The 26,641-nt window shown below is 46.8% G+C and overlaps 1 protein-coding gene across 1 annotated transcript in view; it reads left to right on the forward strand.

Moving 5' to 3' along the window:
• The window catches only part of LOC112237383 (talin-2), a 145,572-nt gene that overhangs the window by 99,637 nt on the left and 19,294 nt on the right, over positions 1–26,641 (forward strand). The window contains exons 23-45 of the mRNA XM_042331122.1: positions 2,987–3,100; positions 3,269–3,382; positions 3,659–3,793; positions 3,989–4,117; positions 4,240–4,342; positions 5,384–5,592; positions 11,871–11,990; positions 12,230–12,427; positions 13,836–13,975; positions 15,745–15,838; positions 16,134–16,223; positions 16,413–16,535; positions 16,914–17,057; positions 17,359–17,520; positions 17,613–17,753; positions 17,947–18,128; positions 18,430–18,562; positions 18,857–18,958; positions 19,123–19,293; positions 21,489–21,635; positions 24,177–24,278; positions 24,595–24,714; positions 24,952–25,098. Coding sequence (XP_042187056.1) covers positions 2,987–3,100; positions 3,269–3,382; positions 3,659–3,793; positions 3,989–4,117; positions 4,240–4,342; positions 5,384–5,592; positions 11,871–11,990; positions 12,230–12,427; positions 13,836–13,975; positions 15,745–15,838; positions 16,134–16,223; positions 16,413–16,535; positions 16,914–17,057; positions 17,359–17,520; positions 17,613–17,753; positions 17,947–18,128; positions 18,430–18,562; positions 18,857–18,958; positions 19,123–19,293; positions 21,489–21,635; positions 24,177–24,278; positions 24,595–24,714; positions 24,952–25,098 — 3,120 coding nt within the window. The remainder of the gene's footprint in view (positions 1–2,986; positions 3,101–3,268; positions 3,383–3,658; positions 3,794–3,988; positions 4,118–4,239; positions 4,343–5,383; positions 5,593–11,870; positions 11,991–12,229; positions 12,428–13,835; positions 13,976–15,744; positions 15,839–16,133; positions 16,224–16,412; positions 16,536–16,913; positions 17,058–17,358; positions 17,521–17,612; positions 17,754–17,946; positions 18,129–18,429; positions 18,563–18,856; positions 18,959–19,122; positions 19,294–21,488; positions 21,636–24,176; positions 24,279–24,594; positions 24,715–24,951; positions 25,099–26,641) is intronic.

A 26,641-nucleotide genomic window follows, 5' to 3' on the forward strand; every position in this document is an offset into this window, starting at 1 on the left:
AAAATGGCTTGGAGGCTGTGTGTGGAAGCCAGGAGATGCTAAATGTGTTTGTTAATTAATGGTCAATTACCGTGAAACCGGCAGTTATTTGCTTGACAGTCACCGGCTGACGAAATTTTGTGACCACCACAGCCCTAAACAAGATTGTCCATGTATCGATCACATAAAGCGGCCTTTACTGGTTCTAACAGCAGACCTATCAACTTGCTGCCAGCTCTTAGCAAACTGTTGGAAAAAATGGTTTGACCAAATACAGTGCTATTTCTCTATAAACAAATTAACAACAGACGTTCAGCATGCTTATAGAGAAGGGCACTCAACATGTACTGCACTGACACAAATTACTGATTGTTTTATAAGAAGATTGTGGGAGTGGTACTGTTAGATTTAAGTGCAGCCTTTGATAGTATTGACCATAACCTGTTGCTGAGAGAACTTGTGTTGTGGCTTTTCAATCTCTGCCATATCGTGGATTCAGAGCCCTCTATTTAATAGAATTCAAAGGATTTTATTTAATGGAAGCTTCTCTGTCAAACATGTAAAGTGTGGTGTACCGCAGGGCAGCTCTCTAGGCCCTCTACTCTTTTATATTTTTACCAATGACCTGCCACTGGCATTAAACAAAGCATATTTGTCCATGAATGCTGATGATTCAACCATATACGCATCAGCAACCACAGCTAATTAATTCACTGAAACCCTTAACAAAGAGTTGCAGTCTGTTTTATAATCGGTGGCTAGTAATAAACTGGTCCTAAAGCTAAGAGCATTGTATTTGGTACAACTCATTCCCTAAGTTCTAGACGTCAGCTGAATCTGGTAATGAATGGTGTGGTTGTTTAACAAGTTGAGGAGACTAAATTACTTGATGTTACCTTAGATTGTAAACGGTCATGGTCAAAACATATAGGTGCAATGGTTGTAAAAATGGGGAGAGGTCTGTCCGTAATAAAGAGATGGGGAGAGGTCTGTCCGTAATAAAGAGATGGGGAGAGGTCTGTCCATAATAAAGAGATGGGGAGAGGTCTGTCCGTAATAAAGAGATGGGGAGAGGTCTGTCTGTAATAAAGAGAAGGGGAGAGGTATGTCTGTAATAAAGAGAAGGGGAGAGGTCTGTCTGTAATAAAGAGAAGGGGAGAGGTCTGTCCGTAATAAAGAGATGGGGAGAGGTCTGTCTGTAATAAAGAGATGGGGAGAGGTCTGTCTGTAATAAAGAGAAGGGGAGAGGTCTGTCCGTAATAAAGAGATGGGGAGAGGTCTGTCTGTAATAAAGAGATGGGGGAGGTCTGTCTGTAATAAAGAGAAGGGGAGAGGTCTGTCTGTAATAAAGAGAAGGGGAGAGGTCTGTCTGTAATAAAGAGAAGGTAAAAGGTCTGTCCGTAATAAAGAGAAGGGAAGAGGTCTGTCCGTAATAAAGAGAAGGGAAGAGGTCTGTCTGTAATAAAGAGATGGGGAGAGGTCTGTCTGTAATAAAGAGATGGGGAGAGGTCTGTCTGTAATAAAGAGAAGGGGAGAGGTCTGTCCGTAATAAAGAGATGGGGAGAGGTCTGTCTGTAATAAAGAGATCTGTCTGTAATAAAGAGATGGGGAGAGGTCTGTCTGTAATAAAGAGATGGGGAGTCTGTAATAAAGAGAAGGGGAGAGGTCTGTCTGTAGGTCTGTCTGTAATAAAGAGAAGGGGAGAGGTCTGTCTGTAATAAAGAGAAGGGGAGAGGTCTGTCTGTAATAAAGAGATGGGGAGAGGTCTGTCTGTAATAAAGAGATGGGGAGAGGTCTGTCCGTAATAAAGAGATGGGGAGAGGTCTGTCTGTAATAAAGAGATGGGGAGAGGTCTGTCTGTAATAAAGAGATGGGGAGAGGTCTGTCTGTAATAAAGAGATGGGGAGAGGTCTGTCTGTAATAAAGAGATGGGGAGAGGTCTGTCCGTAATAAAGAGATGGGGAGAGGTCTGTCTGTAATAAAGAGATGGGGAGAGGTCTGTCTGTAATAAAGAGAAGGGGAGAGGTCTGTCTGTCTAATAAAGAGAAGGGAAGAGGTCTGTCCGTAATAAAGAGATGCTCTGCTTTTTTGGACAAAACACTCCACAAAGCAAGTTCTGCAGGCTTTAGTTTTGTCTTACCTTGATTATTATGTGGTCGAGTGCTGCAAGAAAAGACCTAGATAAGCTGCCGCTGGCCCAGAACAGAGACACACCTTGCTTTTTATTGTAACCAGAAGGAGGATATAAATACTATGTGTGTCAGACTCTCTTGGCTAAGAGTTGAGAAGAGACTGATTGCATCACTTCTTTTTATAAGAAACATGTTGAAAATCCCAGATGGTTTGCATCGTCAACTTACACAGAGCTCTGACACACGCAGGCATGCCACCAGGGGTCTTTTCAGTCCCCAAATCCAGATCCGATTCAAGAAAGCGTACAGTATTATATCGAGCCATTATTGTATGGAACTGCGTTCCAACTCATACTGCTCAAATGAACAGCAAACCTGGTTTCAAAAAACCAATAACGCAACACCTTCCCTATTTGACCTAAATAGTTTGTGCGTGTATGTATGTACGTTGCCTCTTGATATGGAGGCAACGTGTGCCTTTTTTAAGTTGAAGTTTTGTCCTTGAGCTGTTCTTGTCTGTTAATGTTCTGTATTGTTTATGTTTTGAGTGGGTCAGAGGCTCTCACAACAGCTAATGGGGATCCTAATAAAATACCAAATCAGGAGATTGTTTGAACCCTACTGCCCGACATTAAAGATGGCACGACAAATATTTGACCTCTGACCTGAGGAACCCTGGCTCTAAACGGAGACTGTCTGCCTCCCAAATGGCACTCTATTCCCTTTAGTACGGTTCTTTTGACCATGGGCCTCCTGGCAAAAATAAGTGCACTATAAAGGGAATGGGGTGCCATTTGAGAGGCATCTTGTGTGTGTGTTTTGATTCGTCGAGGCAGTGATTCTAAACATGCCTGACGTGTGTGACATTCCAACAGAATGCCGCCAAGCAAGCTGCAGCTGCAGCCACCCAGACCATCGCTGCCTCCCAGAATGCAGCAACCTCCAACAAGAACACCGCCGCTCACCAGCAATTAGTGCAGAGCTGCAAGGTACTGGGGATAATCTCTTAATGCCAGGGGACATTGCCAGTTGCTTGCATTGAACAATTTCTATGCCTACTGTAGTTATACAGTAGGTGCTACAGCTATATACAGCTATATGGGTGCTACAGCTATATAGAAACTGTGGTTGAATACTGTATGTGTGCGGCTCACTAGGCCATGGCAGACCACATTCCCCGGCTGGTCCAGGGGGTAAGGGGCAGCCAGGCCCAGCCTGAAGACCTCACTACCCAGCTAGCCCTCATCACCACCAGTCAGAACTTCCTACAGGTACTCCACCAGTGCCAGTCTGGCTCCTATTCTCACCACATATTGAATGAAGGGATCCCAATATATTGTACAGTGCTGATATACGTGTGAGTGTGTGCTTGAAAGCTTCTAAAGATATATTATTGATGATGATGATGATGTCTAATACTTGGGCAAGGCTGGGTTTTGTAGTCATAATAGATTCAAATAAAGACATTCTCTGGTACCAAACATCTTCTTGGGATGAATTTGACATTTCTCTGTTGACATTTGACATTCCTGTTTCTGTCATGACAGCCTGGCAGTAAGATGGTGACATCAGCGAAGTCGTCTGTTCCCACGGTGATGGACCAGGCCGCTGCTATGCAGCTGGGTCAGTGTGCCAAAAACCTGGCCACCAGCCTGGCAGAGCTCAGAACCGTAGCACAGAAGGTACATATACACACACACACACACACTTAAGTCATACCTGTCGCTCACCTCTGTCACTTTGTGAGGGTACCTATCCCCTGTTAGGACTAGCCAGCTTCTGATAGACTAGGGCAATAAATACCAGCTCAGATGGGATAAAAACTGTCAGTCTAGAATGACCAATTCAATGGTCTGCTCTCTCCTTGTGCTCTTTAGGCCCACGAAGCCTGCGGCCCCATGGAGATCCACTCAGCTCTCACAGCCGTCCAGACTCTGAAGACTGAGCTCCAAGACGCCAAGATGGCTGCCATAGACATGCAGCTGAAACCACTACCTGGAGAATCGGTCAGGGAAATCTGATTCATTGAATTAATCAACGTCTCATTACTTCTACTGATTACTCTTTCATCCATTGCTGAGTCTGTTTGTCTGGTTGTCTGATGTACTGTGTTCTGTTCTCTCTGCAGATGGAGCAGTGTGCTCGGGATCTGGGCAGCACCTCCAAGTCTGTGGGATCCTCCATGGCTCAGCTGCTCACCTGTGCTGCACAGGGCAATGAACACTACACAGGTACTGTACTACTGCCCTGGGGCTCCCATTCTAATTAGAGAAATACCGCTAAATAGCAAACTCCATAGCACCACCAGGATGTGTCTATAATAGTACATTTCACTTTTGACCACATATTTTACTGTTACTACTGAAAGCTTCAACATATTTTGATGCTTCAAGGTCAATAGTAGATTAGATTCAACCTTTACTCTCTGGAAAGTAGCACAAAGACTAAAGCAGAAGAAATCCTTCCCCTACTTCAATAGATGTGACATTCCTTCAGTAATCTTGTCTAGATTAATGGGGTAATGCAAGCTGATTCAATTTACTAGATTCCTTGTGTTGAAGCTGAAATGTTGCATTCCCTTGTTGAGGCAGTCATAGTTTAGACCTTATGAAACTAAACCAGAGGCTCTTGCTACCTGGTATAGCACACTGTCAACATGAGAGGGCTATGGATATCGGAGGTCATAAAATGCATTTATTAAGGCTTAATTCAATCTTCTGAATGTTTGTGGATGTTTGACACATCTGAATATAAACAGTCCTTTTCATTTAATACATTTGTCACATGCTTGGTAAACAACAGGTGTAGACTGACAGTAAAATGTTTACTATGGGCCCTTCCCAACAATGCAGAGAGAAAAATATAGAAAAAAATAAGAACACAAGGAATAAATACACAATGAGTAATGATAACATGGCATAATACACGGGTACCAGTACCGAGTCAATGTACAGAAGTACGAGTTGGTGCAAAGAGGGTCAATGCAGATAGTCTGGGTAGCTATTTTGTTAACTATTTAGTAGTCTAATGGCTTGGGAGTAGAAGCTGTTCGGGGTCCTGTTGGTTCCAGACTTGGTGCATCGGTAGCGGAGAGGGAGCTTGCCGCGCGGCAGCGGAGAGGAGCTTGCCGCGCGGCAGCGGAGAGGAGCTTGCCGCGCGGCAGCGGAGAGGGAGCTTGCCGCGCGGCAGCGGAGAGGGAGCTACTTCCTTAATAACTCTTCTTTATTTGTAGCATTCCAAACCCTACTCACCATTTGTATATTTACCTCCAGGGTTAGCAGCCAGAGAGACAGCCCAGGCCCTGAAGACTCTAGCCCAGGCAGCGCGGGGCGTGGCAGCCTCTACCACCAACCCTCAGGTAGCGGCGTCCATGTTGGATTCAGCCTGTGATGTTATGGAAGGCTCGGCCATGCTGATCCATGAGGCCAAGCAGGCCCTGGTCTCTCCCGGTGACGCAGAGAGCCAGCAGAGGCTAGCCCAGGTGAGTGGGGGACTTCAGTACAATAATGTGCAGAGCCATATAGGGATGAAGCTACTATACAGTCGTGGCCAACATTTTTGAGAATGACACAAATATTAATTTCCACAACGTTTGCTGCTTCAGTATCTAGATATTTTTGTCAGATGTTACGATGGAATACTGAAGTATAATTACAAGCATTTCATAACTGTCAAAGGATTTGATTGATAATTACATGAAGTTGATGCAAAGAGTCAATATTTGCAGTGTTGGCGCTTCTTTTTCAAGACCTCTGCAATCTGCCCTGGCATGTTGTCAATTAACTTCTGGGCCATATCCTGACTGATGGCAGCCCATCTTGCATAATCAATGCTTGGAGTTTGTCAGAATTTGTGGGGTTTTGTTTGTCCACCCACCTCTTGAGGATTGACCACAAGTTCTCAATGGGATTAAGGTCTGGGGAGTTTCCTGGCCATGGACCCAAAATTGATATTTTGTTCCCCGAGCCACTTAGTTATCACTTTTGCCTCATGGCAAGGTGCTCCATCATGCTTGGAAAGGCATTGTTTGTCACCAAACTGTTCCTGGATGGTTGGAAGAAGTTGCTCTCAGAGGACGTGTTGGTACCATTCTTTATTCATGGCTGTGTTCTTAGGCAAAATTGTGAGTGAGCCCACTCCCTTGGCTGAGAAGCAACCCCACACATGAATGGTCTCAGGATGCTTTACTGTTGACATGACACAGGACTGATGGTAGCGCTCACCTTGTCTTCTCCGGACAAGCTTTTTTCCAGATGCCCCAAACAATCGGAAAGGGGATTCATCAGAGAAAATGACTTTAGCCCAGTCCTCAGCAGTGCAATCCCTGTACCTTTTGCAGAATATCAGTCTGTCCCTGATGTTTTTCCTGGAGAGAAGTGGCTTCTTTGCTGCCCTTCTTGACACCAGGCCGTCCTCCAAAAGTCTTTTGCCTCACTCACATCTTGCCTGCTGCCATTCCTGAGCAAGCTCTGTACTGGTGGTGCCCCGATCCTGCAGCTGAATCAACTTTAGGAGACGATCCTGGCGCTTGCTGGACTTTCTTGGGCGCCCTGAAGCCGCCTTCACAGCAATTGAACCGCTCTCCTTGAAGTTCTTGATGATCCGATAAATGGTTGATTTAGGTGCAATCTTACTGGCGGCAATATCCTTGCCTGTGAAGCCCTTTTTGTGCAAAGCAATGAGGAAGGCACTTGTTTCCTTGCAGGTAACCATGATTGACAGAGGAAGAACAATGATTCCAAGCACCACCCTCCTTTTGAAGCTTCCAGTCTGTTATTCGAACTCAATCAGCATGACAGAGTGATATCCAGCCTTGTCCTTGTCAACACTCACACCTGTGTTAATGAGAGAATCACTGACATGATGTCAGCTGGTCCTTTTGTGGCAGAGCTGAAATGCAGTGGAAATGTTTTTTGGGGGATTCAGTTCATTTGCATGTCAAAGAGGGACTTTGCAATTAATTGCGATTCATCTGATCACTCTTCATAATATTCTGGAGTATATGCAAATTGCCATCATACAAACTGAGGCAGCAGACTTTGTGAAAATTAATATTTGTGTCATTTTCAAAACTTTTGGCCACGACTGAATATCTCTATAAAAGGCTCTGCTATGTGTATGGACAGTTGAAGTCAGAAGTTTACATACACTTAGGTTGGAGTCATTAAAACTAGTTTTTCAACAACTCCACAAATTTCTTTTTCACAAACTATAGTTTTGACAAGTCGTTTAAGACATCTACTTTGTGCATGATAGAAGTAATTTTCCCAACAATTGTTTACAGACAGATTCTTTCACTTATATTTCACTGTATCACAATTCCAGTGGGTCAGAAGTTTACATACACTAAGTTGACTGTGCCTTTAAACAGCTTGGAAAATTCCAGAAAATGATTTCACGGCTTTAGAAGCTTCTGATGGGCTAATTGATATCATTTGAGTCAATTGGAGGTATACCTGTGGATGTATTTCAAGGCCTACCTCCAAACACGGTGCCTCTTTGCTTGACATCATGGGAAAATCAAAAGAAATCAGCCAAGACCTCAGAAAATAAATTGTAGACCACGACAAGTCCAGTTCATCCTTGGGAGCAATTTCCAAACACCTGAAGGTATCACGTTCATCTGTACAAACAATAGTACACAAGAATAAACACCATGGGACCATGCAGCCATCATACTGCTCAAGAAGGAGAAGCGTTCTTTCACCTAGAGATGAACGTACTTTGGTGCAAGAAGTGCAAATCAATCCCAAAACAACAGCAAATAATCTTGTTAAGATGCTGGAGGAAACGGGTACAAAAGTATCTATATCCACAGTAAATCGAGTCCTATATCAACATAACCTGAAAGACCGCTCAGCAAGGAAGAAGCCACAAAGATCGTACTTTTTGGAGAAATGTCCTCTGGTCTGATGGAACAAAAATATAACTGTTTGGCCATAATGACCATTGTTATGTTTGGAGGAAAAAGGGGGAAGCTTGCAAGCTGAAGAACACCATCCCAACCGTGAAGCACAGGAGTGGCTGCATCATGTTGTGGGGGTGCTTTGCTGCAGGAGGGACTGGTGCACTTCACAAAATAAGGTGGATATATTGAAGCAACATCTCAAGATATCAGTCAGTAAGTTAAAGCTTGGTCGCAAATAGGTCTTCCAAGTGGACAATGACCCCAAGCATACTTCCAAAGTTGTGGCAAAATGGCTAAAGAACAACAAAGTCAAGGTATTGGAGTGGCCATCACAAAGCCCCGACCTCAATCACATAGAAAATTTGTGGACAGAACTGAAAAAGAGTGTGTGAGCAAGGAGGCCTACAAACCTGACTCAGTTACAGAAGCTCTGTCAGGAGGAATGGGCCAAAATTCACTCAACTTATTGTGGGAAGCTTGTGGAAGGCTATCTGAACGGTTTGACCCAAGTTAAACTATTTAAAGGCAATGCTACCAAATACTAATTGAGTGTATGTAAACTTCTGACCCACTGGGAATGTGATGGAAGAAATAAAAGCTGAAATAAATCATTCTCTCTCCTATTATTCTGACATTTCACATTCTTAAAATAAAGTGGTGATCCTAACTGACCTAAAACAGGGAATTATTACTAGGATTAAATGTCAGGAATTGTGAAAAACTGAGTTTAAATGTATTTGGCTAAGATGTATGTAAACTCTGACTTCAGCTGTATATGGCTCTGCTAACGTCCATATTTTCCATCTGTTCAGTATAATTGTCCTCTGTCTGAATGGAGTTGGCTGTGGTTGGTGCTCTTAGACAACCAAATCAAATCAAATCAAATCAAATTTTATTTGTCACATACACATGGTTAGCAGATGTTAATGCGAGTGTAGCGAAATGCTTGTGCTTCTAGTTCCGACAATGCAGTAATAACGAGCAAGTAATCTAACTAACAATTCCAAAAAAAAACTACTGTCTTATACACAGTGTAAGGGGATAAAGAATATGTACATAAGGATATATGAATGAGTGATGGTACAGAGCAGCATAGGCAAGATACAGTAGATGATATCGAGTACAGTATATACATATGAGATAAGTATGTAAACCAAGTGGCATAGTTAAAGTGGCTAGTGATACATGTATTACATAAGGATGCAGTCGATGATATAGAGTACAGTATCAACGTATGCATATGAGATGAACAATGTAGGGTAAGTAACATTATATAAGGTAGCATTGTTTAAAGTGGCTAGTGATATATTTACATAATTTCCCATCAATTCCCATGATTAAAGTGGCTGGAGTAGAGTCAGTGTCATTGACAGTGTGTTGGCAGTAGCCACTCAATGTTAGTGGTGGCTGTTTAACAGTCTGATGGCCTTGAGATAGAAGCTGTTTTTCAGTCTCTCGGTCCCAGCTTTGATGCACCTGTACTGACCTCGCCTTCTGGATGACAGCGGGGTGAACAGGCAGTGGCTCGGGTGGTTGATGTCCTTGATGATCTTTATGGCCTTCCTGTAGCATCGGGTGGTGTAGGTGTCCTGGAGGGCAGGTAGTTTGCCCCCGGTGATGCGTTGTGCAGACCTCACTACCCTCTGGAGAGCCTTACGGTTGAGGGCGGTGCAGTTGCCATACCAGGCGGTGATACAGCCCGCCAGGATGCTCTCGATTGTGCATCTGTAGAAGTTTGTGAGTGCTTTTGGTGACAAGCCGAATTTCTTCAGCCTCCTGAGGTTGAAGAGGCGCTGCTGCGCCTTCCTCACGATGCTGTCTGTGTGAGTGGACCAATTCAGTTTGTCTGTGATGTGTATGCCGAGGAACTTAAAACTTGCTACCCTCTCCACTACTGTTCCATCGATGTGGATGGGGGTGTTCCCTCTGCTGTTTCCTGAAGTCCACAATCATCTCCTTAGTTTTGTTGACGTTGAGTGTGAGGTTATTTTCCTGACACCACACTCCGAGGGCCCTCACCTCCTCCCTGTAGGCCGTCTCGTTGTTGTTGGTAATCAAGCCTACCACTGTTGTGTCGTCCGCAAACTTGATGATTGAGTTGGAGGCGTGCATGGCCACGCAGTCGTGGGTGAACAGGGAGTACAGGAGGGGGCTCAGAACGCACCCTTGTGGGGCCCCAGTGTTGAGGATCAGCGGGGAGGAGATGTTGTTGCCTACCCTCACCACCTGGGGGCGGCCGTCAGGAAGTCCAGTACCCAGTTGCACAGGGCGGGGTCGAGACCCAGGGTCTCGAGCTTGATGACGAGCTTGGAGGGTACTATGGTGTTGAATGCCGAGCTGTAGTCGATGAACAGCATTCTCACATAGGTATTCCTCTTGTCCAGATGGGTTAGGGCAGTGTGCAGTGTGGTTGAGATTGCATCGTCTGTGGACCTATTTGGGCGGTAAGCAAATTGGAGTGGGTCAAGGGTGTCAGGTAGGGTGGAGGTGATATGGTCCTTGACTAGTCTCTCAAAGCACTTCATGATGACGGATGTGAGTGCTACGGGGCGGTAGTCGTTTAGCTCAGTTACCTTAGCTTTCTTGGGAACAGGAACAATGGTGGCCCTCTTGAAGCATGTGGGAACAGCAGACTGGTATAGGGATTGGTTGAATATGTCCGTAAACACACCGGCCAGCTGGTCTGCGCATGCTCTGAGGGCGCGGCTGGGGATGCCGTCTGGGCCTGCAGCCTTGCGAGGGTTAACACGTTTAAATGTCTTACTCACTTCGGCTGCAGTGAAGGAGAGACCGCATGATTCCGTTGCAGGCCGTGTCAGTGGCACTGTATTGTCCTCAAAGCGGGCAAAAAAGTTATTTAGTCTGCCTGGGAGCAAGACATCCTGGTCCGAGACTGGGCTGGGTTTCTTCCTGTAGTCCGTGATTGACTGTAGACCCTGCCACATACCTCTTGTGTCTGAGCCGTTGAATTGAGACAACCAAAGGGCTACTAGAGTTTAAATATCACCACTTTTATTCAGAAATTCTTTGCTTGTGTTACACTGAAGATCAAGTGGGATGCACCTATTTTTATTGTAGAGCTTCCACAGATCACTTCTCACAACTTCAGTATCTGGTTGTAAAATAAATAACTTTTTGTAGACAAATAATATTTCACATTTTATCAGCACAGCTGAACATAACGCTGATCACCTGTGAAACACAGTGAGGTGTTCACCCTCCGCCTGCTGTAGCAGGAGATTCACAACTTTAACCACACATCAATTATTAATGCCTGGTCCTCCCCATATAACCTAACCAGATGAATAAATGATGCATCTACAGATGCTACTGCAGATAAAGGGACAGACTGGACATAGTATTGTGGTGATTGTTCTGTTCCTTTGCAAATGAGAGAGAAATAGGACCCATTTTACATGGTGTTGAAGATCCCTTTGGTTTTGAATGGAATCCAATGAAAGTTCTTGAATTCCTCTTTGGATGATGATCTCTTTCAAATCTTACCAAATAAGTCTTCAATTGTCTATCTTTTCAGGTAGTCCTAGTTGTGCATTCAGTAATCCTTTCAGCAGCACGACTCCCGTTCTGTTGCTAGGCCCCACAGGGACACAGACATATTGCTTGGCATATGTTCTGTTGGAAACAGAAGTGCAAATTAGGAACATCATTTACTCCGCTATGCTTCTTGGCTCATTAGCATTTTAAGATTGTGATTGCAGCTCAGCAACATCACTACTGTGGAAAACAACTCCGTTCGCGCATGAATGATCACACTTGACACACACGCAGGCATGCTCACAAACACACACATGCACACCTGTGCTCACACACACCTGTTCTCTCTGCTTCAGGTGGCCAAGTCTGTGTCCCACTCTCTGAATAACTGTGTCAACTGCCTGCCTGGCCAGAAGGATGTGGACATGGCCCTCAGGAGCATTGGAGAGGCCAGCAAGAAACTGCTGGGAGAAACGGTAAGTTCTACACTTCCTTAAGTAAAGGTTACTTTATTGAAAAAACATTCACGTCAAGCCACTGATTACCCCAGAGTTAATCACCCGTTTATTGATTTAAAACTGCCGCTAGGTCAAACACTTATCAAATGTTTTTAAACCCAACTTACATTTATTGCACCACAACCTAAACACGGACTCGCTATGGCTGTCTTTGTTGTCTCTCTGTATTTCTCTGTCTTATCTTTCTCTCTCTGTAGCTCCCTCCATCCACCAGGTCGTTCCAGGAGGCCCAGAGCGAGCTGAACCAGACCGCAGCAGATCTGAACCAATCAGCAGGAGACGTAGTCCACGCCTCCCGCGGCTCCAGCACCCAGCTCGCAGACGCATCTGGGAAGTTTAGCGAAGACTTTGATGAGTTCCTGGACGCCGGCATTGAGATGGCTGGGCACACTCAGGTGCAGTCACAGTGGTCTGTCTGTGTGGTACTGAACCTGGAACGTGTTCGTTACAGTTCCTGGACGCCGGCATTGAGATGGCTGGGCACACTCAGGTGCAGTCACAGTGGTCTGTCTGTGTGGTACTGAACCTGGAACGTGTTCGTTACAGTTCCTGGACGCCGGCATTGAGATGGCTGGGCACACTCAGGTGCAGTCACAGTGGTCTGTCTGTGTGGTACTGAACCTGGAACGTGTTCGTTAGAGTTCCTGGACGCCGGCATTGAGATGGCTGGGCACACTCAGGTGCAGTCAGTGGTCTGTCTGTGTGGTACTGAACCTGGAACGTGTTCGTTAGGGCACACCACACCACACCATCGCAATGGAAACCATAATGAACCTTTCTTATTGACAAGTTCACATAGTGCCTCCCCGTTCCACGCAGTTTTGTTGTTTTGTTTCATGCCTAAAGAACACAAACGAGGCACCATACTGGATTTGACTGTTTTAGTGTGACTAATTTATTTACATAAGCCTCTTCATCACCTTTTGGACGTAAGAACCAACTGTATAATTTATCAGAGCTGATATGATGGAAAATAGAGGAGGAGAAGTTGACCAATTGGCCTCAAAAGTCATAGCTTGGCCAACCATCAGTCTATCTATTTGTTGATTAACTTTCCTTATAGATACGGAATGTTTAATTGAATTGCCTCAGAGCGGTGGTCTGTTAAATTTAGTCTAAATAAGATGACAGTTGAAGGTCTTTTCCGGGCTGCCTTGCTGATAAGGAAGGAGGAAATCTTAGTGGCATGACACTGATTACCAAATCAGACCCAGGTGACTGCAGGAACTGCCAGCAGCAGAGTTGGAACCAGAGAGTCTATGTTTAGAACAGAGTTTGAGGGGAACAATATACATGTTAAGCATGGTGCAGCTAGAAAACAGCCCGTGCACCATTCTCCTTTTCATCTGACTGATGGATAGGAGGACCAGGGATAGTCAGTTGCACAGGGCTCCCAAGTGGTGCAGCGGTCTAAGGCACTGTATCTCAGTGCTAGAAGCGTCACTACAGACCCTGGTTCGATTCCAGGCTGTATCGCAACTGTCCGGGATTGGGATTCCAATAGGGTGGCGCACAATTGGCCCAGTGTCATCTGGGTTTGGCCATTGTAGGCCGTCATTGTAAATAATAATTTGCTCTTAACAGGCTTACCTAGTTAAATAAAGGTTACATTCAGCGTTGATTAGCACTATATAGCTGTGTCATCGCTCTGAGGGGATCACTTACGAGGCAGATTTGGGTTCATTTAGACTCTAAATGACTAGCAGCATTTCATGCCCTTTCTGTATGACTTTTGTATCTGATTGATTTACAACTAGTGTTTATGACTTGTAATAACTGGTGATTCTGCTGTGGATGTTGTAGAGGAAAGATGAGCAGATCCAGGTGATAGGTAACCTGAAGAACATCTCCATGGCTTCCAGCAAGCTGCTCCTGGCAGCCAAGTCTCTGTCTGTAGACCCTGGGGCAGCTAACGCCAAGAACCTTCTGGCTGCTGCTGCAAGGTACCTACCATACACTGCCCTCTATGTGGGCTCTCACAATACCACACCTGTTGATTGGTTATTTATTATGTCTTGTTGGATTTAGAACAGGAGATTTTCCACCCGCAGTTAATTCCAGTTTTGCAATGTGTTACAATACGCTTATGCCAGGGCCAAAGCAATGGGAGGTTCCACTGTGCCGTAGGAAGGGACAAGGCTTTTGATGTGACACACATGCACTTCTCAATCTCACACCTCCAGTGTAGCTCCACTTCACAGCAGAAATGTCCTCCTAGGTGGTAGATGAAGTGCTGTCTCCCTTCAGGCTTGTGGAGGCTGTTAATTTCCTGTCTGGTAATTGGAAGGTTAAGAGGGAGATGTGTGACTGAAATGTCTGACTGGCTCACTGAAGCCTGCTGGAATTCTGCTGAAAAAATAGTGAGAGAGGGAGGAGGAGGAGGGGAGAGACCAGAGGGACCCCCAGAGCACAATATTAGATTTGGAACCAATGGAGCCTGGGACCTTGTGTTTGTGTAATGGAGCTGAACGCTGGTCTAAGTGCCTCTCATTTTGAACTTCTCTCGGTCTCTCTCTCTGTCTCTCTCTCGGTCTCTCTCTCTGTCTCTCTCTCGGTCTCTCTCTCTGTCTCTCTCGGTGTCTCTCTCTCTGTCTCTCTCGGTTTCTCTCTCTCTGTCTCTCTCGGTTTCTCTCTCTGTCTCTCTCGGTCTCTCTCAGGCTCTTTCTCTCTCGGTCTCTCTCAGGCTATTTCTCTCTCAGTCTCTCTCAGGCTCTCTCTCTCTCGGTCTCTCTCAGGCTCTCTCTCTCTCAGGCTCTCTCTCTCTCGGTCTCTCTCGGTCTCTCTCAGGCTCTCTCTCTCTCGGTCTCTCTCGGTCTCTCTCGGTCTCTCTCAGGCTCTCTCTCTCTCGGTCTCTCTCAGGCTCTCTCTCTCTCGGTCTCTCTCAGGCTCTCTCTCTCTCGGTCTCTCTCGGTCTCTCTCGGTCTCTCTCGGTCTCTCTCGGTCTCTCTCGGTCTCTCTCAGGCTCTCTCTCTCTCGGTCTCTCTCGGTCTCTCTTGGTCTCTCTCGGTCTCTCTCGGTCTCTCTCGGTCTCTCTCTCTCTCGGGCTCTCTCATCTCGGTCTCTCTCGGTCTCTCTCGGTCTCTCTCTGTCTCTCTCGGTCTCTCTCGGGCTCTCTCTCTCTCGGTCTCTCTCTCGGTCTCTCTCGGGCTCTCTCTCTCTCGGTCTCTCTCTCGGTCTCTCTCGGGCTCTCTCTCTCGGGCTCTCTCTCTCTCGGGCTCTCTCTCTCTCTCGGGCTCTCTCTCTCTCGGGCTCTCCCATCTCAGTCTCTCTCTCGGTCTCTCTCAGGCTCGCTCTCTCTCTCGGCTCTCTCTCTCGGTCTCTCACTCGGGCTCTCCCCTCTCTCGGGCTCTCTCGGTCTCTCCCCTCTCTCGGGCTCTCTCGGTCTCTCTCAGGCTCTCTCTCTCTCGGTCTCTCTCAGGCTCTCTCTCTCTCGGGCTCTCTCAGGCTCTCTCTCTCTCGGGCTCTCTCTCGGGCTCTCTCTCTCTCGGGCTCTCCCATCTCAGTCTCTCTCTCGGTCTCTCTCAGGCTCGCTCTCTCTCTCGGCTCTCTCTCTCGGTCTCTCTCACTCGGGCTCTCTCGGGCTCTCTCGGGCTCTCTCGGGCTCTCACTCAGGCTCTCTCTCTCTTGGTCTCTCTCAGGCTCTCTCTCTCTCGGGCTCTCTCACTCGGGCTCTCCCCTCTCTCACTCCTCTCCCTCCCATCCTGTGTTTCAGAGCAGTGACAGAGAGCATTAACCAGCTAATCACATTGGCCACACAGCAGGCCCCGGGACAGAAGGAGTGTGACAATGCCCTACGAGAGCTGGAGGTACCATCAGCATCAATAGCTTACATCAATAACATGAGCTTTACTGATAACAGCTGCAGTCATAGTGGTGGTAGCAGGAGTGTTAGTTGAAGCAGTAATGGTGTTAGTAAAAGCAGTGTCATCTGTAGCAGCGTCATTAAAGTGGGTTATGTTAAATGTATAGATTATGGGAGTGCTCTAGGAGAATGTTTTCATGTTGCTCATTTAAGTTGTATCTATAATGGGTTCCTTTGGTTTTAGTTAAATTAGCAAGTTCCCTTGTAGATGTTAAGAGATGTTTTCCCTCTCCCCTCAGGCGGTGAAAGGAATGTTAGCCAACCCCAACGAGCCAGTCAGCAACCTCTCCTACTTCCACTGCATCGAGAGCGTCATGGAGAACTCCAAGGTAGGGAGGGCCATGACCCTGAGTGCTGCTGAAAGAGCCAGCATAACCACAACCTCCAGACAGATGGAAACGAGTAGAGATGGAGAGATTGGAGGGAGAGCAGAGAGAGCGGTGACCTGCCTGGCTGAGGAATGCTACAGCTTAATACCTCCCTTCTGCTCTTTTCCTCTGTTCCCCCTCTTCTTTCAGGTCCTGGGAGAGTCCATGGCTGGCATTTCTCAGAACTGTAAAACCGGGGATGTGCCAGCATTTGGGGGCTGTGTGGGACTGGCCTCCAAGGCCCTGTGTGGGCTCACTGAGGCTGCAGGACAGGTTAGGACATGCTACCAAGTACCTGCTCTGGACCTACCAGACATACTGTGTGTCATACTGTTTGAATATGTGAGCACCCTGTGTGTGCTCTGCTTGAGCTAGGGAGTGTTGTGCTAGGGAGTGTTGTGCTAGTGTAGAAAGAGAGTAGTGTGGACTTCTGTTTTTCCACCACTGACCATTTCTGGGTTTCCCCTTACTACATCAATATACCACACATGAGTAAAGCTCTGTCCATCTGTGTGTCGACCAGATGCTGTGCTCAGTAAAAAGCTGCTATTTAAGCTGCTAACATTGTAGCCTACCTGTTTTCTGCTACTATGAGAGCCACGTCTGGTTCTACAATATGTTGAAGTGTCTCCTCCTGTCCGCTCTCCTCAGGCCTCCTACCTGGTGGGCGTGTCTGACCCCAACAGTCAGGCAGGGCATCAGGGGTTGGTCGACGCCATCCAGTTTGCACGAGCCAATCAGGCGATCCAGATGGCCTGTCAGAACCTGGTGGATCCGGACAGCAGCCCCTCACAGGTCAGTTGGGACATAATAACACAGGTTTGTTTGGTTTTATTTGTTTACTAACTAGTCACCTTGGGTTGATTTGAAGAGTCTATTGAAATGAGATGTTTATGAGCCATCAGCTGTTCCCTCTGTCATGTTTATCTCTTGTCATCTACTTTAGAAAAATCCCGAGCTGCTGATTTGTTTGTTGTTATCCTTCATCTGACGTGTTATGGTTCATCTGTCTCGACATCCTGGTTGCCTCCCACCACGTACCAATGTTCCCATTTAGGGTATGTCTTTCTGAGACTGTTATGGTGGGTGTTTTCAGGTGCTGTCGTCTGCCACCATCGTAGCAAAGCACACATCAGCTCTTTGCAACGCCTGTCGCCTGGCCTCCTCCAAGACAGCCAACCCCACAGCCAAGAGACACTTTGTCCAGTCTGCCAAGGAGGTGGCCAACAGCACAGCCAACCTGGTCAAAACTATAAAGGTAAGACTGCAGACTCCAATTAGGTTTTTTTACTGATAGACTGGCCCATTACGTGTATATTGACCTGTGTTTCTCCATTTCTTTCCCTCCAGGCTCTGGATGGTGATTTCTCTCAGGAGAATAGGAACACGTGTCTGGTGGCCACAGCTCCACTCATAGAGGCTGTTGAGAACCTCACAGCGTTTGCGTCTAATCCAGAGTTCGCCAGCAGCCCTGCTCAGATCAGCAATGAGGTACGACTACACACTTCTGGCCATTTCTAAACATGGTGCTCCGTTCAACTTGTGTGAAAGTTGAAACCTTATTTTGAACTCTGTGAGACAAACTGCAATGACATTGTGGGTGTAGAAAACGTTTACTTTCAACAGTTTATTTTTCATGGTTGTCATGGAGATGTTAATCTTTCTTTTGTTTGTTTATGTGCAGGGCTCTGCCGCTCAGGAGCCCATCCTCCAATCCGCTCGCTCCATGCTGGACAGCTCCACCCACCTGCTGAAGACTGCACGTTCACTGGTTATTAACCCCAAAGACCCACCCACCTGGTCGGTCCTGGCTGGCCACTCTCGGACTGTGTCCGACTCCATCAAAGGTCTCATCACGGCCATCAGGTTAGCACAGTGACAGCACTGCACCTCTTACTGGCCTGGACATGGACAACTGTTATAACTCATTAAGTTGTGATAAGCAGTTATAATAACCTTCAGAGATTGGACAAGACCATAATCTACATCCTTTATCTCTGATTGGCTGATTTGGCTGTTGATCGGCTTACTCATCGTTTGTTAGAATTCACCATCTCTCCAGATCTCTCTGATCCTGTTGGATGCCTGCTAGCTGACATAGATAAACATGCTCTTTAAATTTATTTCATCCTCTTTCCCTCTCTATTTCTCTCTCTCTGCCTCTCAGGGACAAGGCTCCAGGCCAGAGGGAGTGTGACTACTCCATAGATAACATCAACAGATGTATCCGGAACATTGAGCAGGCCTCGCTAGCCGCAGTCAGCCAGAACCTGGCCAGCAGGGATGACATCTCACTGGAGGTAATGATCGTTAATGAGACACTACACGCTTTGCTGACCCACAGGCAACCCCCCCCCTCCCTCTCTCATTCTCTCTCTATCCATCCTTCTTTCCCTTTACCCATCTCTCTCAATCTCTCTGTCCGTTAGTGGGCTACAGATCTTTGATCAGGTCTACTGCTAATTGAGACCAACTTCCATTTGAATTAAGTTAAAAGCAGTTTGGACAGGGAGAGTTAGAATTGCCACAGAACCACAACATGCCTTGCATAATGACCAATGTTGAAATTATTTTACTCTGATCAATCCCATCAGGCCTTGCAAGAGCAGCTGACGTCGACAGTGCAAGAGATTGGATACCTAATCAACCCAATATCTACAGCTGCTAGAGGGGAAGCTGCCCAACTAGGACACAAGGTAACTAGTTGCAGCATCATCACTGTTACCAATACTAGGTCTATATCACCTGTCAGGTGCAGTCAATAGCTGCGTTCCAGGTTTTTTAAATGTTATGATGATCTGGAACGCAACAATAATCAGTCTGACACTAACCTCTGACCCTTGACACCTTTCCATCCCAGGTGACCCAACTGGCGGGCTACTTTGAGCCTCTGATCAGGGCGTCGGTGGGTGTGGCGTCCAAGCTGCAGGACCACCAGCAGCAGATGACCTTCCTGGACCAGACTAAGACCCTGGCAGAGTCCGCCCTGCAGATGATCTACGCAGCCAAGGAGGGAGGAGGAAACCCCAAGGTATGGAACAACATGGGCGATAGGGCCAAAATATCATGTCACAATATTTTTCTAATTTATGTCAGTATTTGACAGTATTTTGAAGTATCTGAGTAATACAAGTTCTAAACCTGTTTTATGAGTAGTGTTTTTAATGGGCTTTTTCCATTATATTTGTTTTCTACTCAACTAGGACAAAACTGACAGTGAAGTAATCCAACTTTCCATGTATTTACACTGTATCAGCATATCGTCATAGACCGTATTGTAAAAATCCAGACGGGTATGTGTATCCATACCTTGAAATAGGATGTATGGCCCAACCCTACCTCAGGGTGAACCCTCATACTTTAACAGGAATTTGGGTCTTTGAAAAAACACTATCTAAAGCCTTCCATCATTTGCACTTTACAGCAACTTTTACTTGATTGGATTTATAAATCACTCAAAGTGCTTTATAACACAAAGGGGAAACTCCACATCTTTATGGATTATGAATATAACCTATACAGTTGCTAATAACTAATACGTATGTTGTTTGAACAATAACTAATAGATGCACTTTTCTAAGTTTAACTTAGACTACGAGTCTCTTCACTTCCTAACAGATACAGTTGAAGTCAGAAGTTTACATACACCTTAGCCAAATACTTTTAAACTCAGTTTTTCATAATTCCTGACATTTAATCCTCATAAAAGTTCCCTGCCTTAGGTCAGTTAGGATCACCACTTTATTTTAAGAATGTGAATTGTCAGAATAATAGTAGAGAATTTATTTCAGCTTTTATTTCTTTCATCACATTCCCAGAGGTCAGAAGTTTACATACACTCAATTAGTATTTGGTAGCATTGCCTTTAAATAGTTTAACTTGGGTCAAACCGTTCAGATAGCCTTCCACAAGCTTCCCACAATAAGTTGAGTGAATTTTGGCCCATTCCTCCTGACAGAGCTTCTGTAACTGAGTCAGGTTTGTAGGCCTCCTTGCTCACACACTCTTTTTCAGTTCTGCCCACAAATTTTCGGTAGGATTGAGGTCAGGGCTTTGTGATGGCCACTTCAATACCTTGACTTTGTTGTCCTTAAGCCATTTTGCCACAACTTTGGAAGTATGCTTGGGGTCATTGTCCATTTGGAAGACCCATTTGCGACCAAGCTTTAACTTCCTGACTGATGTCTTGAGATGTTGCTTCAATATATCCACCTAATTTTCCTCACTCATGATGCCATCTATTTTGTGAAGTGCACCAGTCCCTCCTGCAGCAAAGCAACCCCACAACATGATGCTGCCACCCTCGTGCTTCACGGTTGGGATGGTGTTCTTTGGCTTGCAAGCTTCCCACTTTTTCCTCCAAACATAACAATAGCCATTATGGCCAAACAGTTCTATTTTTGTTTCGTCAGACCAGAGGACATTTCTCCAAAAAGTAAGATCTTTGTCCCCATGTGCAGTTGCAAACCGTAGTCCGGCTTTTTATGGCGGTTCAGGAGCAGTGGCTTCTTCCTTGCTGAGCGGCCTTTCAGGTTATGTCGATATAGGACTCGTTTTACTGTGGATATAGATCCTTTTGTACCTGTTCCCTCCAGCTTCTTCACAAGGTCCTTTGCTGCTGTTGTGGGATTGATTTGCACTTTTCCCACCAAAGTACGTTCATCTCTAGGAGAATGCGTCTCCTTCCTGAGCGGTATGACGTCTGCGTGGTCCCATGGTGTTAATACTTGCGTACTATTGTTTGTACAGATGCACGTGGCACCTTCAGGTGTTTGGAAATTTCTTCCAAGGATGAACCAGACTTGTGGAGGTCTAAAAAAATTTTGAGGTATTTTCTGATTTCTTTGGATTTACCCAAGATGTCAAGCAAAGAGGCACTGAGTTTGAAGGTAGGCCTTGAAATACACCCACAGGTACACCTCCAATTGACTCAAATGATGTCAATCAGCCCATCAGAAGCTTCTAAAACAATGACATAATTTTCTGGAATTTTCCATGCTGTTTAAAGGCAGTCAACTCAGTGTATATAAACTTCTGACCCACCGGAATTGTGATAGTGAAAGAATCTGTAAACAATTGTTGGAAAAATTACTTGTGTCATGCATAAGGTAAATGTCCTAACCGACTTGGCAAAACTATATTTTGTTAACAAGAAATTTGTGGAGTGGTTGAAAAAAGAGTTTTAATGACTCCAACATAAGTGTATGTATCTCTGTTTGTATGAAGGCGTCCCATACCCATGATGCCATAGCGGAGGCTTCCCAGCTGATGAGGGAGGCGGTGGATGACATCATGGTGACCCTGAACGAGGCCGCCAGCGAAGGGGGTATGGTGGGCGCCATGGTGGACTCTATTGCTGAGGCCATGGGAAGGGTAAGTGGGTGTGACGGGGGCCAGGATGAGTGGGGTATGGTGGATTCCATGGGCAGGCTGAGTGGGGGTGACGGGGGCAGGATGAGTGGGGTATGGTGGATTCCATGGGCAGGCTGAGTGGGGGTGACGGGGGCAGGATGAGTGGGGTATGGTGGATTCCATGGGCAGGCTGAGTGGGGGTGATGGGGGCAGGATGAGTGGGGTATGATGGACTCCATGGGCAGGCTGAGTGGGGGTGATGGGGGCAGGATGAGTGGGGTATGGTGGATTCCATGAGCAGGCTGAGTGGGGGTGACGGGGGCAGGATGAGTGGGGTATGGTGGATTCCATGGGCAGGCTGAGTGGGGGTAACGGGGGGCAGGATGAGTGGGGTATGGTGGATTCCATGGGCAGGCTGAGTGGGGGTGACGGGGGCAGGATGAGTGGGGTATGGTGGATTCCATGAGCAGGCTGAGTGGGGGTGACGGGGGCAGGATGAGTGGGGTATGGTGGATTCCATGGGCAACGGGGGCAGGATGAGTGGGGTATGGTGGATTCCATGGGCAGGATGAGTGGGGTATGGTGGATTCCATGGGCAGGCTGAGTGGGGGTGACGGGGGCAGGATGAGTGGGGTATGGTGGATTCCATGGGCAGGCTGAGTGGGGGTGACGGGGGCAGGATGAGTGGGGTATGGTGGATTCCATGGGCAGGCTGAGTGGGGGTGACGGGGGCAGGATGAGTGGGGTATGGTGGATTCCATGAGCAGGCTGAGTGGGGGTGATGGGGGCAGGATGAGTGGGGTATGGTGGATTCCATGGGCAGGCTGAGTGGGGGTAACGGGGGCAGGATGAGTGGGGTATGGTGGATTCCATGGGCAGGCTGAGTGGGGGTGACGGGGGCAGGATGAGTGGGGTATGGTGGATTCCATGGGCAGGCTGAGTGGGGGTGACGGGGGCAGGATGAGTGGGGTATGGTGGATTCCATGGGCAGGCTGAGTGGGGGTAACGGGGGCAGGATGAGTGGGGGTATGGTGGATTCCATGGGCAGGCTGAGTGGGGGTAACGGGGGGCAGGATGAGTGGGGTATGGTGGATTCCATGGGCAGGCTGAGTGGGGGTGACGGGGGCAGGATGGATTCCATGGGCAGGCTGAGTGGGGGTGACGGGAGGCAGGATGGGTGGGGTATGGTGGATTCCATGGGCAGGCTGAGTGGGGGTAACGGGGGCAGGATGAGTGGGGGTAACGGGGGGCAGGATGAGTGGGGTATGGTGGATTCCATGGGCAGGCTGAGTGGGGGTAACGGGGGCAGGATGAGTGGGGTATGGTGGATTCCATGGGCAGGCTGAGTGGATGATGCAGCAACACTGCTCCATGTTGTAAGACTGGCAATGAGAGGGATAGAGAGTGTTTTTGCCATTATCAGTTGCATTGTAAAGATTCAATATCTTTGGCTGTGTAGGAAGAAGAAGCCTCGAATGCTGAAACATCTTGTTGCATCTCTCTCTCTCAACAAGTGGTCTGGGCCAAGCTGTAGAATCTGACGTGCTGTGTTTGTCTCCTATCTGCATCTATGCTGCGGTTTATGTCATTTTTATTTGATTTATTTATTATTTTACCAGATAAGTTGACTGAGAACATGTTCTCATTTGCAGCAACAACCTGGGGAATAGTTACAGGGGAGAGGAGGGGGATGAATGAGCCAATTGTAAACTGGGGAAAATTAGGTGACTGTGATGGTTTGAGGGCCAAATTGGAATTTAGCCAGGACACCGGGGTTAACACCCCTACTCTTACGATAAGTGCCATTGGATCTTTAATGACCGCAGAGAGTCATGACACCTGTTTAACGTCCCATCCGAAAGACTGCACCCTACACAGGGCAGTGTCCTCAATCAGGACCAACACTGCTTAGCTTCAGAAGCAAGCCAGCAGTGGTATGCAGGGTGGTATGCTGCTGGTAAAAATCATACATGTACATTCCCATGAACTCTGTATGAATGTGTCTGACTTGAATAAATAATCTGTTGAGATCATTTGCTGAGATAACAGCGGAGGTGAATTACAGGATTTAACAGTGGATACCAGTCTATCACTATTATCGTCAGTACACATTCCAGCCAGCGTGCCAGAAGCATCCATGTGGGAACCATTTGTGTCTTACTCTGTGTTGTGGTAAAGTGGCTGACATCATAACGACGGGTGTCTAATAAGTGACAGTATATTTACAGACTGATATGCTAATGATGGATTGGAATGAGCTAATGTGCATATTCATGATCATATTCTGAAGGTGGATACTTTGCCAGGAAGACGTTAGTAAGGAACTATGTTAAAACAGTTCAGTATGCCAAGAGAGTTCATAATGCAGGTTGAATAAGGGTTGTATGTTTGGCTTAAGGGTTGGTTAAGGGTTGGTTTTTAGTTAGAGTAAGGTTTTGTATGTTTGGTTGAAAAAGGGTTGATTTTAGTTTTTTGGGGGGTTTAGAATGTTATTTTTTCACGTTTGAATGAGGGTTTATTTTTGGTTGAGTAAAAGAGTTTTCTATGTTTGTTTCCTCTCAGCTGGACGAGGGGACCTCTCCTGAACCAGAAGGATCGTTTGTAGACTACCAGACTACCATGGTGAAATACTCCAAGGCCATTGCGGTCACCGCCCAGGAAATGGTAAATTACATTCAGATGGAAATACCGATTTATTTTTGTTTAACAATTTATCTCTGGAGCGATCAATCAATATAATTGTATTTATAAAGCCCTCTTTACGACATTTGTCACAAAGTGCTTTGCGGTAACATAGCCAACATTCGTTGAAAGAATTATCCAAACGTCTTGTTTCAGGACTCCACCCCTTTTTCTTCCTGTGGACCACAAGTCATCCACAAACGTCCTCCAGCAGGCTCTGTGTTGTATAGTTTTCTCTATTCCTTTCAAGGATTCAGGAAGTCTGGTGTTAATGTTGACTGGTCTCTCTGTCCTCTAGATGACCAAGTCTGTGACGTGTCCAGAGGAGCTGGGGGGTCTGGCCTCTCGGGTGACCACAGACTACAGCCAGCTGGCCCTGCAGGGACGTCTGGCCGCGCACACTGCAGAACCCCAGGAGGTATCCAAACACTACAGTCAATCCCATCCATCTATCCACCCATCTCTATTGTCCCAATTTGACTACTATGTCACTCTAATCTGCTTTCTACTCAACAAACCTGGTACCAGAATACCTGGATTCAAATGTACAACCAGAGATATTAATTATATCTTTATTTTGTCACCTTATTAGGTTAGTATTAAGTTATGTCTTGGGTTGATTGGTGTCTTCTATGCTGGTTCTGTCTCCCTCCAGATTGGTTTCCAGATCAAGGCTGATGTTCAGGAGCTGGGTCACGGCTGTATCTTCCTGGTGCAGAAGGCTGGAGCGCTGCAGATCACCCCCTCAGACAGTTACACCAAGAGAGAGCTCATAGAGTGTGCCCGCACTGTCACAGAGAAGGTACTGTACTGTAGGAGAGGTCTTCCATCCGAATAAGGTGTCACATACCTGGTTTACCATACACCTTCCTTTTCAACTCCCATCAATTCAATAAGTCAATTGGAATTTGAGTAATGAAAAGAAAAATCATCTTTGAAAATAAATTACATTTTTGGTTGTTGAATTGAAATAGAAATGCAACCTGAAAACTACTACATAATATGTTGGCCTGCCTACAGGGTCCCCACTGCAACTTTAAAGGAACTTCTAGTAGTACTTTAGGAACTTGTGTGACACCATTCCAGTTGACTTTAAGGCCTCCGGTAGAGCCAGGGTCTCCAGTCAATCCTGTTTAATGATGCACGATAAGTATTCCACTGGCACTAAATGAATGCAGTGAGACATGTCAAACAAAGAGCAGTGTAAAGGTACATACGCCAATATTCTGCCTTGATGTATTCTTTGTTTCTGCTGTTATCACAGATCATCCTCCTAGGAAGAAATGCTTTTCCAAGGACATTGCTAAAGTCTTTGTGTGAATGTGGTAGAATTTTATTGGCTCTGCTTTAAATTTCCATGTAGGGAAATGGACAGATATTCTCTCTCTCTGTCTCACTGTCTGTCGCTCTCTCTCACTGTCTGTCGCTCTCTCTCACTGTCTGTCGCTCTCTCTCACTGTCTGTCGCTCTCTCTCACTGTCTGTCGCTCTCTCTCACTGTCTGTCGCTCTCTCTCACTGTCTGTCGCTCTCTCTCACTGTCGGTCGCTCTCTCTCACTGTCGGTCGCTCTCTCACTGTCGGTCGCTCTCTCTCACTGTCGGGCGAACTGACGGTCGCACTGTCGGTCGGTCGCTCTCTCACTGTCGGTCGGTCGGTCGCTCTCTCACTGTCGGTCGGTCGGTCGCTCTCTCACGGTCGGTCGGTCACTGTCGGTCGGTCGGTCGCTCTCTCACTGTCGGTCGGTCGCTCTCTCACTGTCGGTCGGTCTCTCTCTCACTGTCGGTCGCTCTCTCTCACTGTCGGTCGCTCTCTCTCACTGTCGGTCGCTCTCTCACTGTCGGTCGGTCTCTCTCTCACTGTCGGTCGCTCTCTCTCACTGTCGGTCGCTCTCTCTCACTGTCGGTCGCTCTCTCTCACTGTCGGTTTCGCTCTCTCTCACTGTCGGTTTCGCTCTCTCTCACTGTCGGTTTCGCTCTCTCTCACTGTCGGTTTCGCTCTCTCTCACTGTCGGTTTCGCTCTCTCTCACTCACTGTCGGTTTCGCTCTCTCTCACTCACTGTCGGTTTCGCTCTCTCTCACTCACTGTCGGTCTCTCACTCACTGTCGGTCTCTCACTCACTGTCGGTCGCTCTCTCACTGTCGGCCGCACTGTCGGTCGCTCTCTCTCACTGTCGGTCGCTCTCTCTCACTGTCGGTCGCTCTCTCGCACTGTCGGTCGCACGGTCACTGTCGGTCGGTCGCTCTCTCACTGTCGGTCGGTCGCTCTCTCACTGTCGGTCGGTCGCTCTCTCACTGTCGGTCGGTCGCTCTCTCACTGTCGGTCGGTCGCTCTCTCTCACTGTCGG

The sequence above is a fragment of the Oncorhynchus tshawytscha genome, linkage group LG12 (genome assembly GCF_018296145.1).
Source record: "Oncorhynchus tshawytscha isolate Ot180627B linkage group LG12, Otsh_v2.0, whole genome shotgun sequence".
Lineage (NCBI taxonomy): Eukaryota > Metazoa > Chordata > Actinopteri > Salmoniformes > Salmonidae > Oncorhynchus > Oncorhynchus tshawytscha.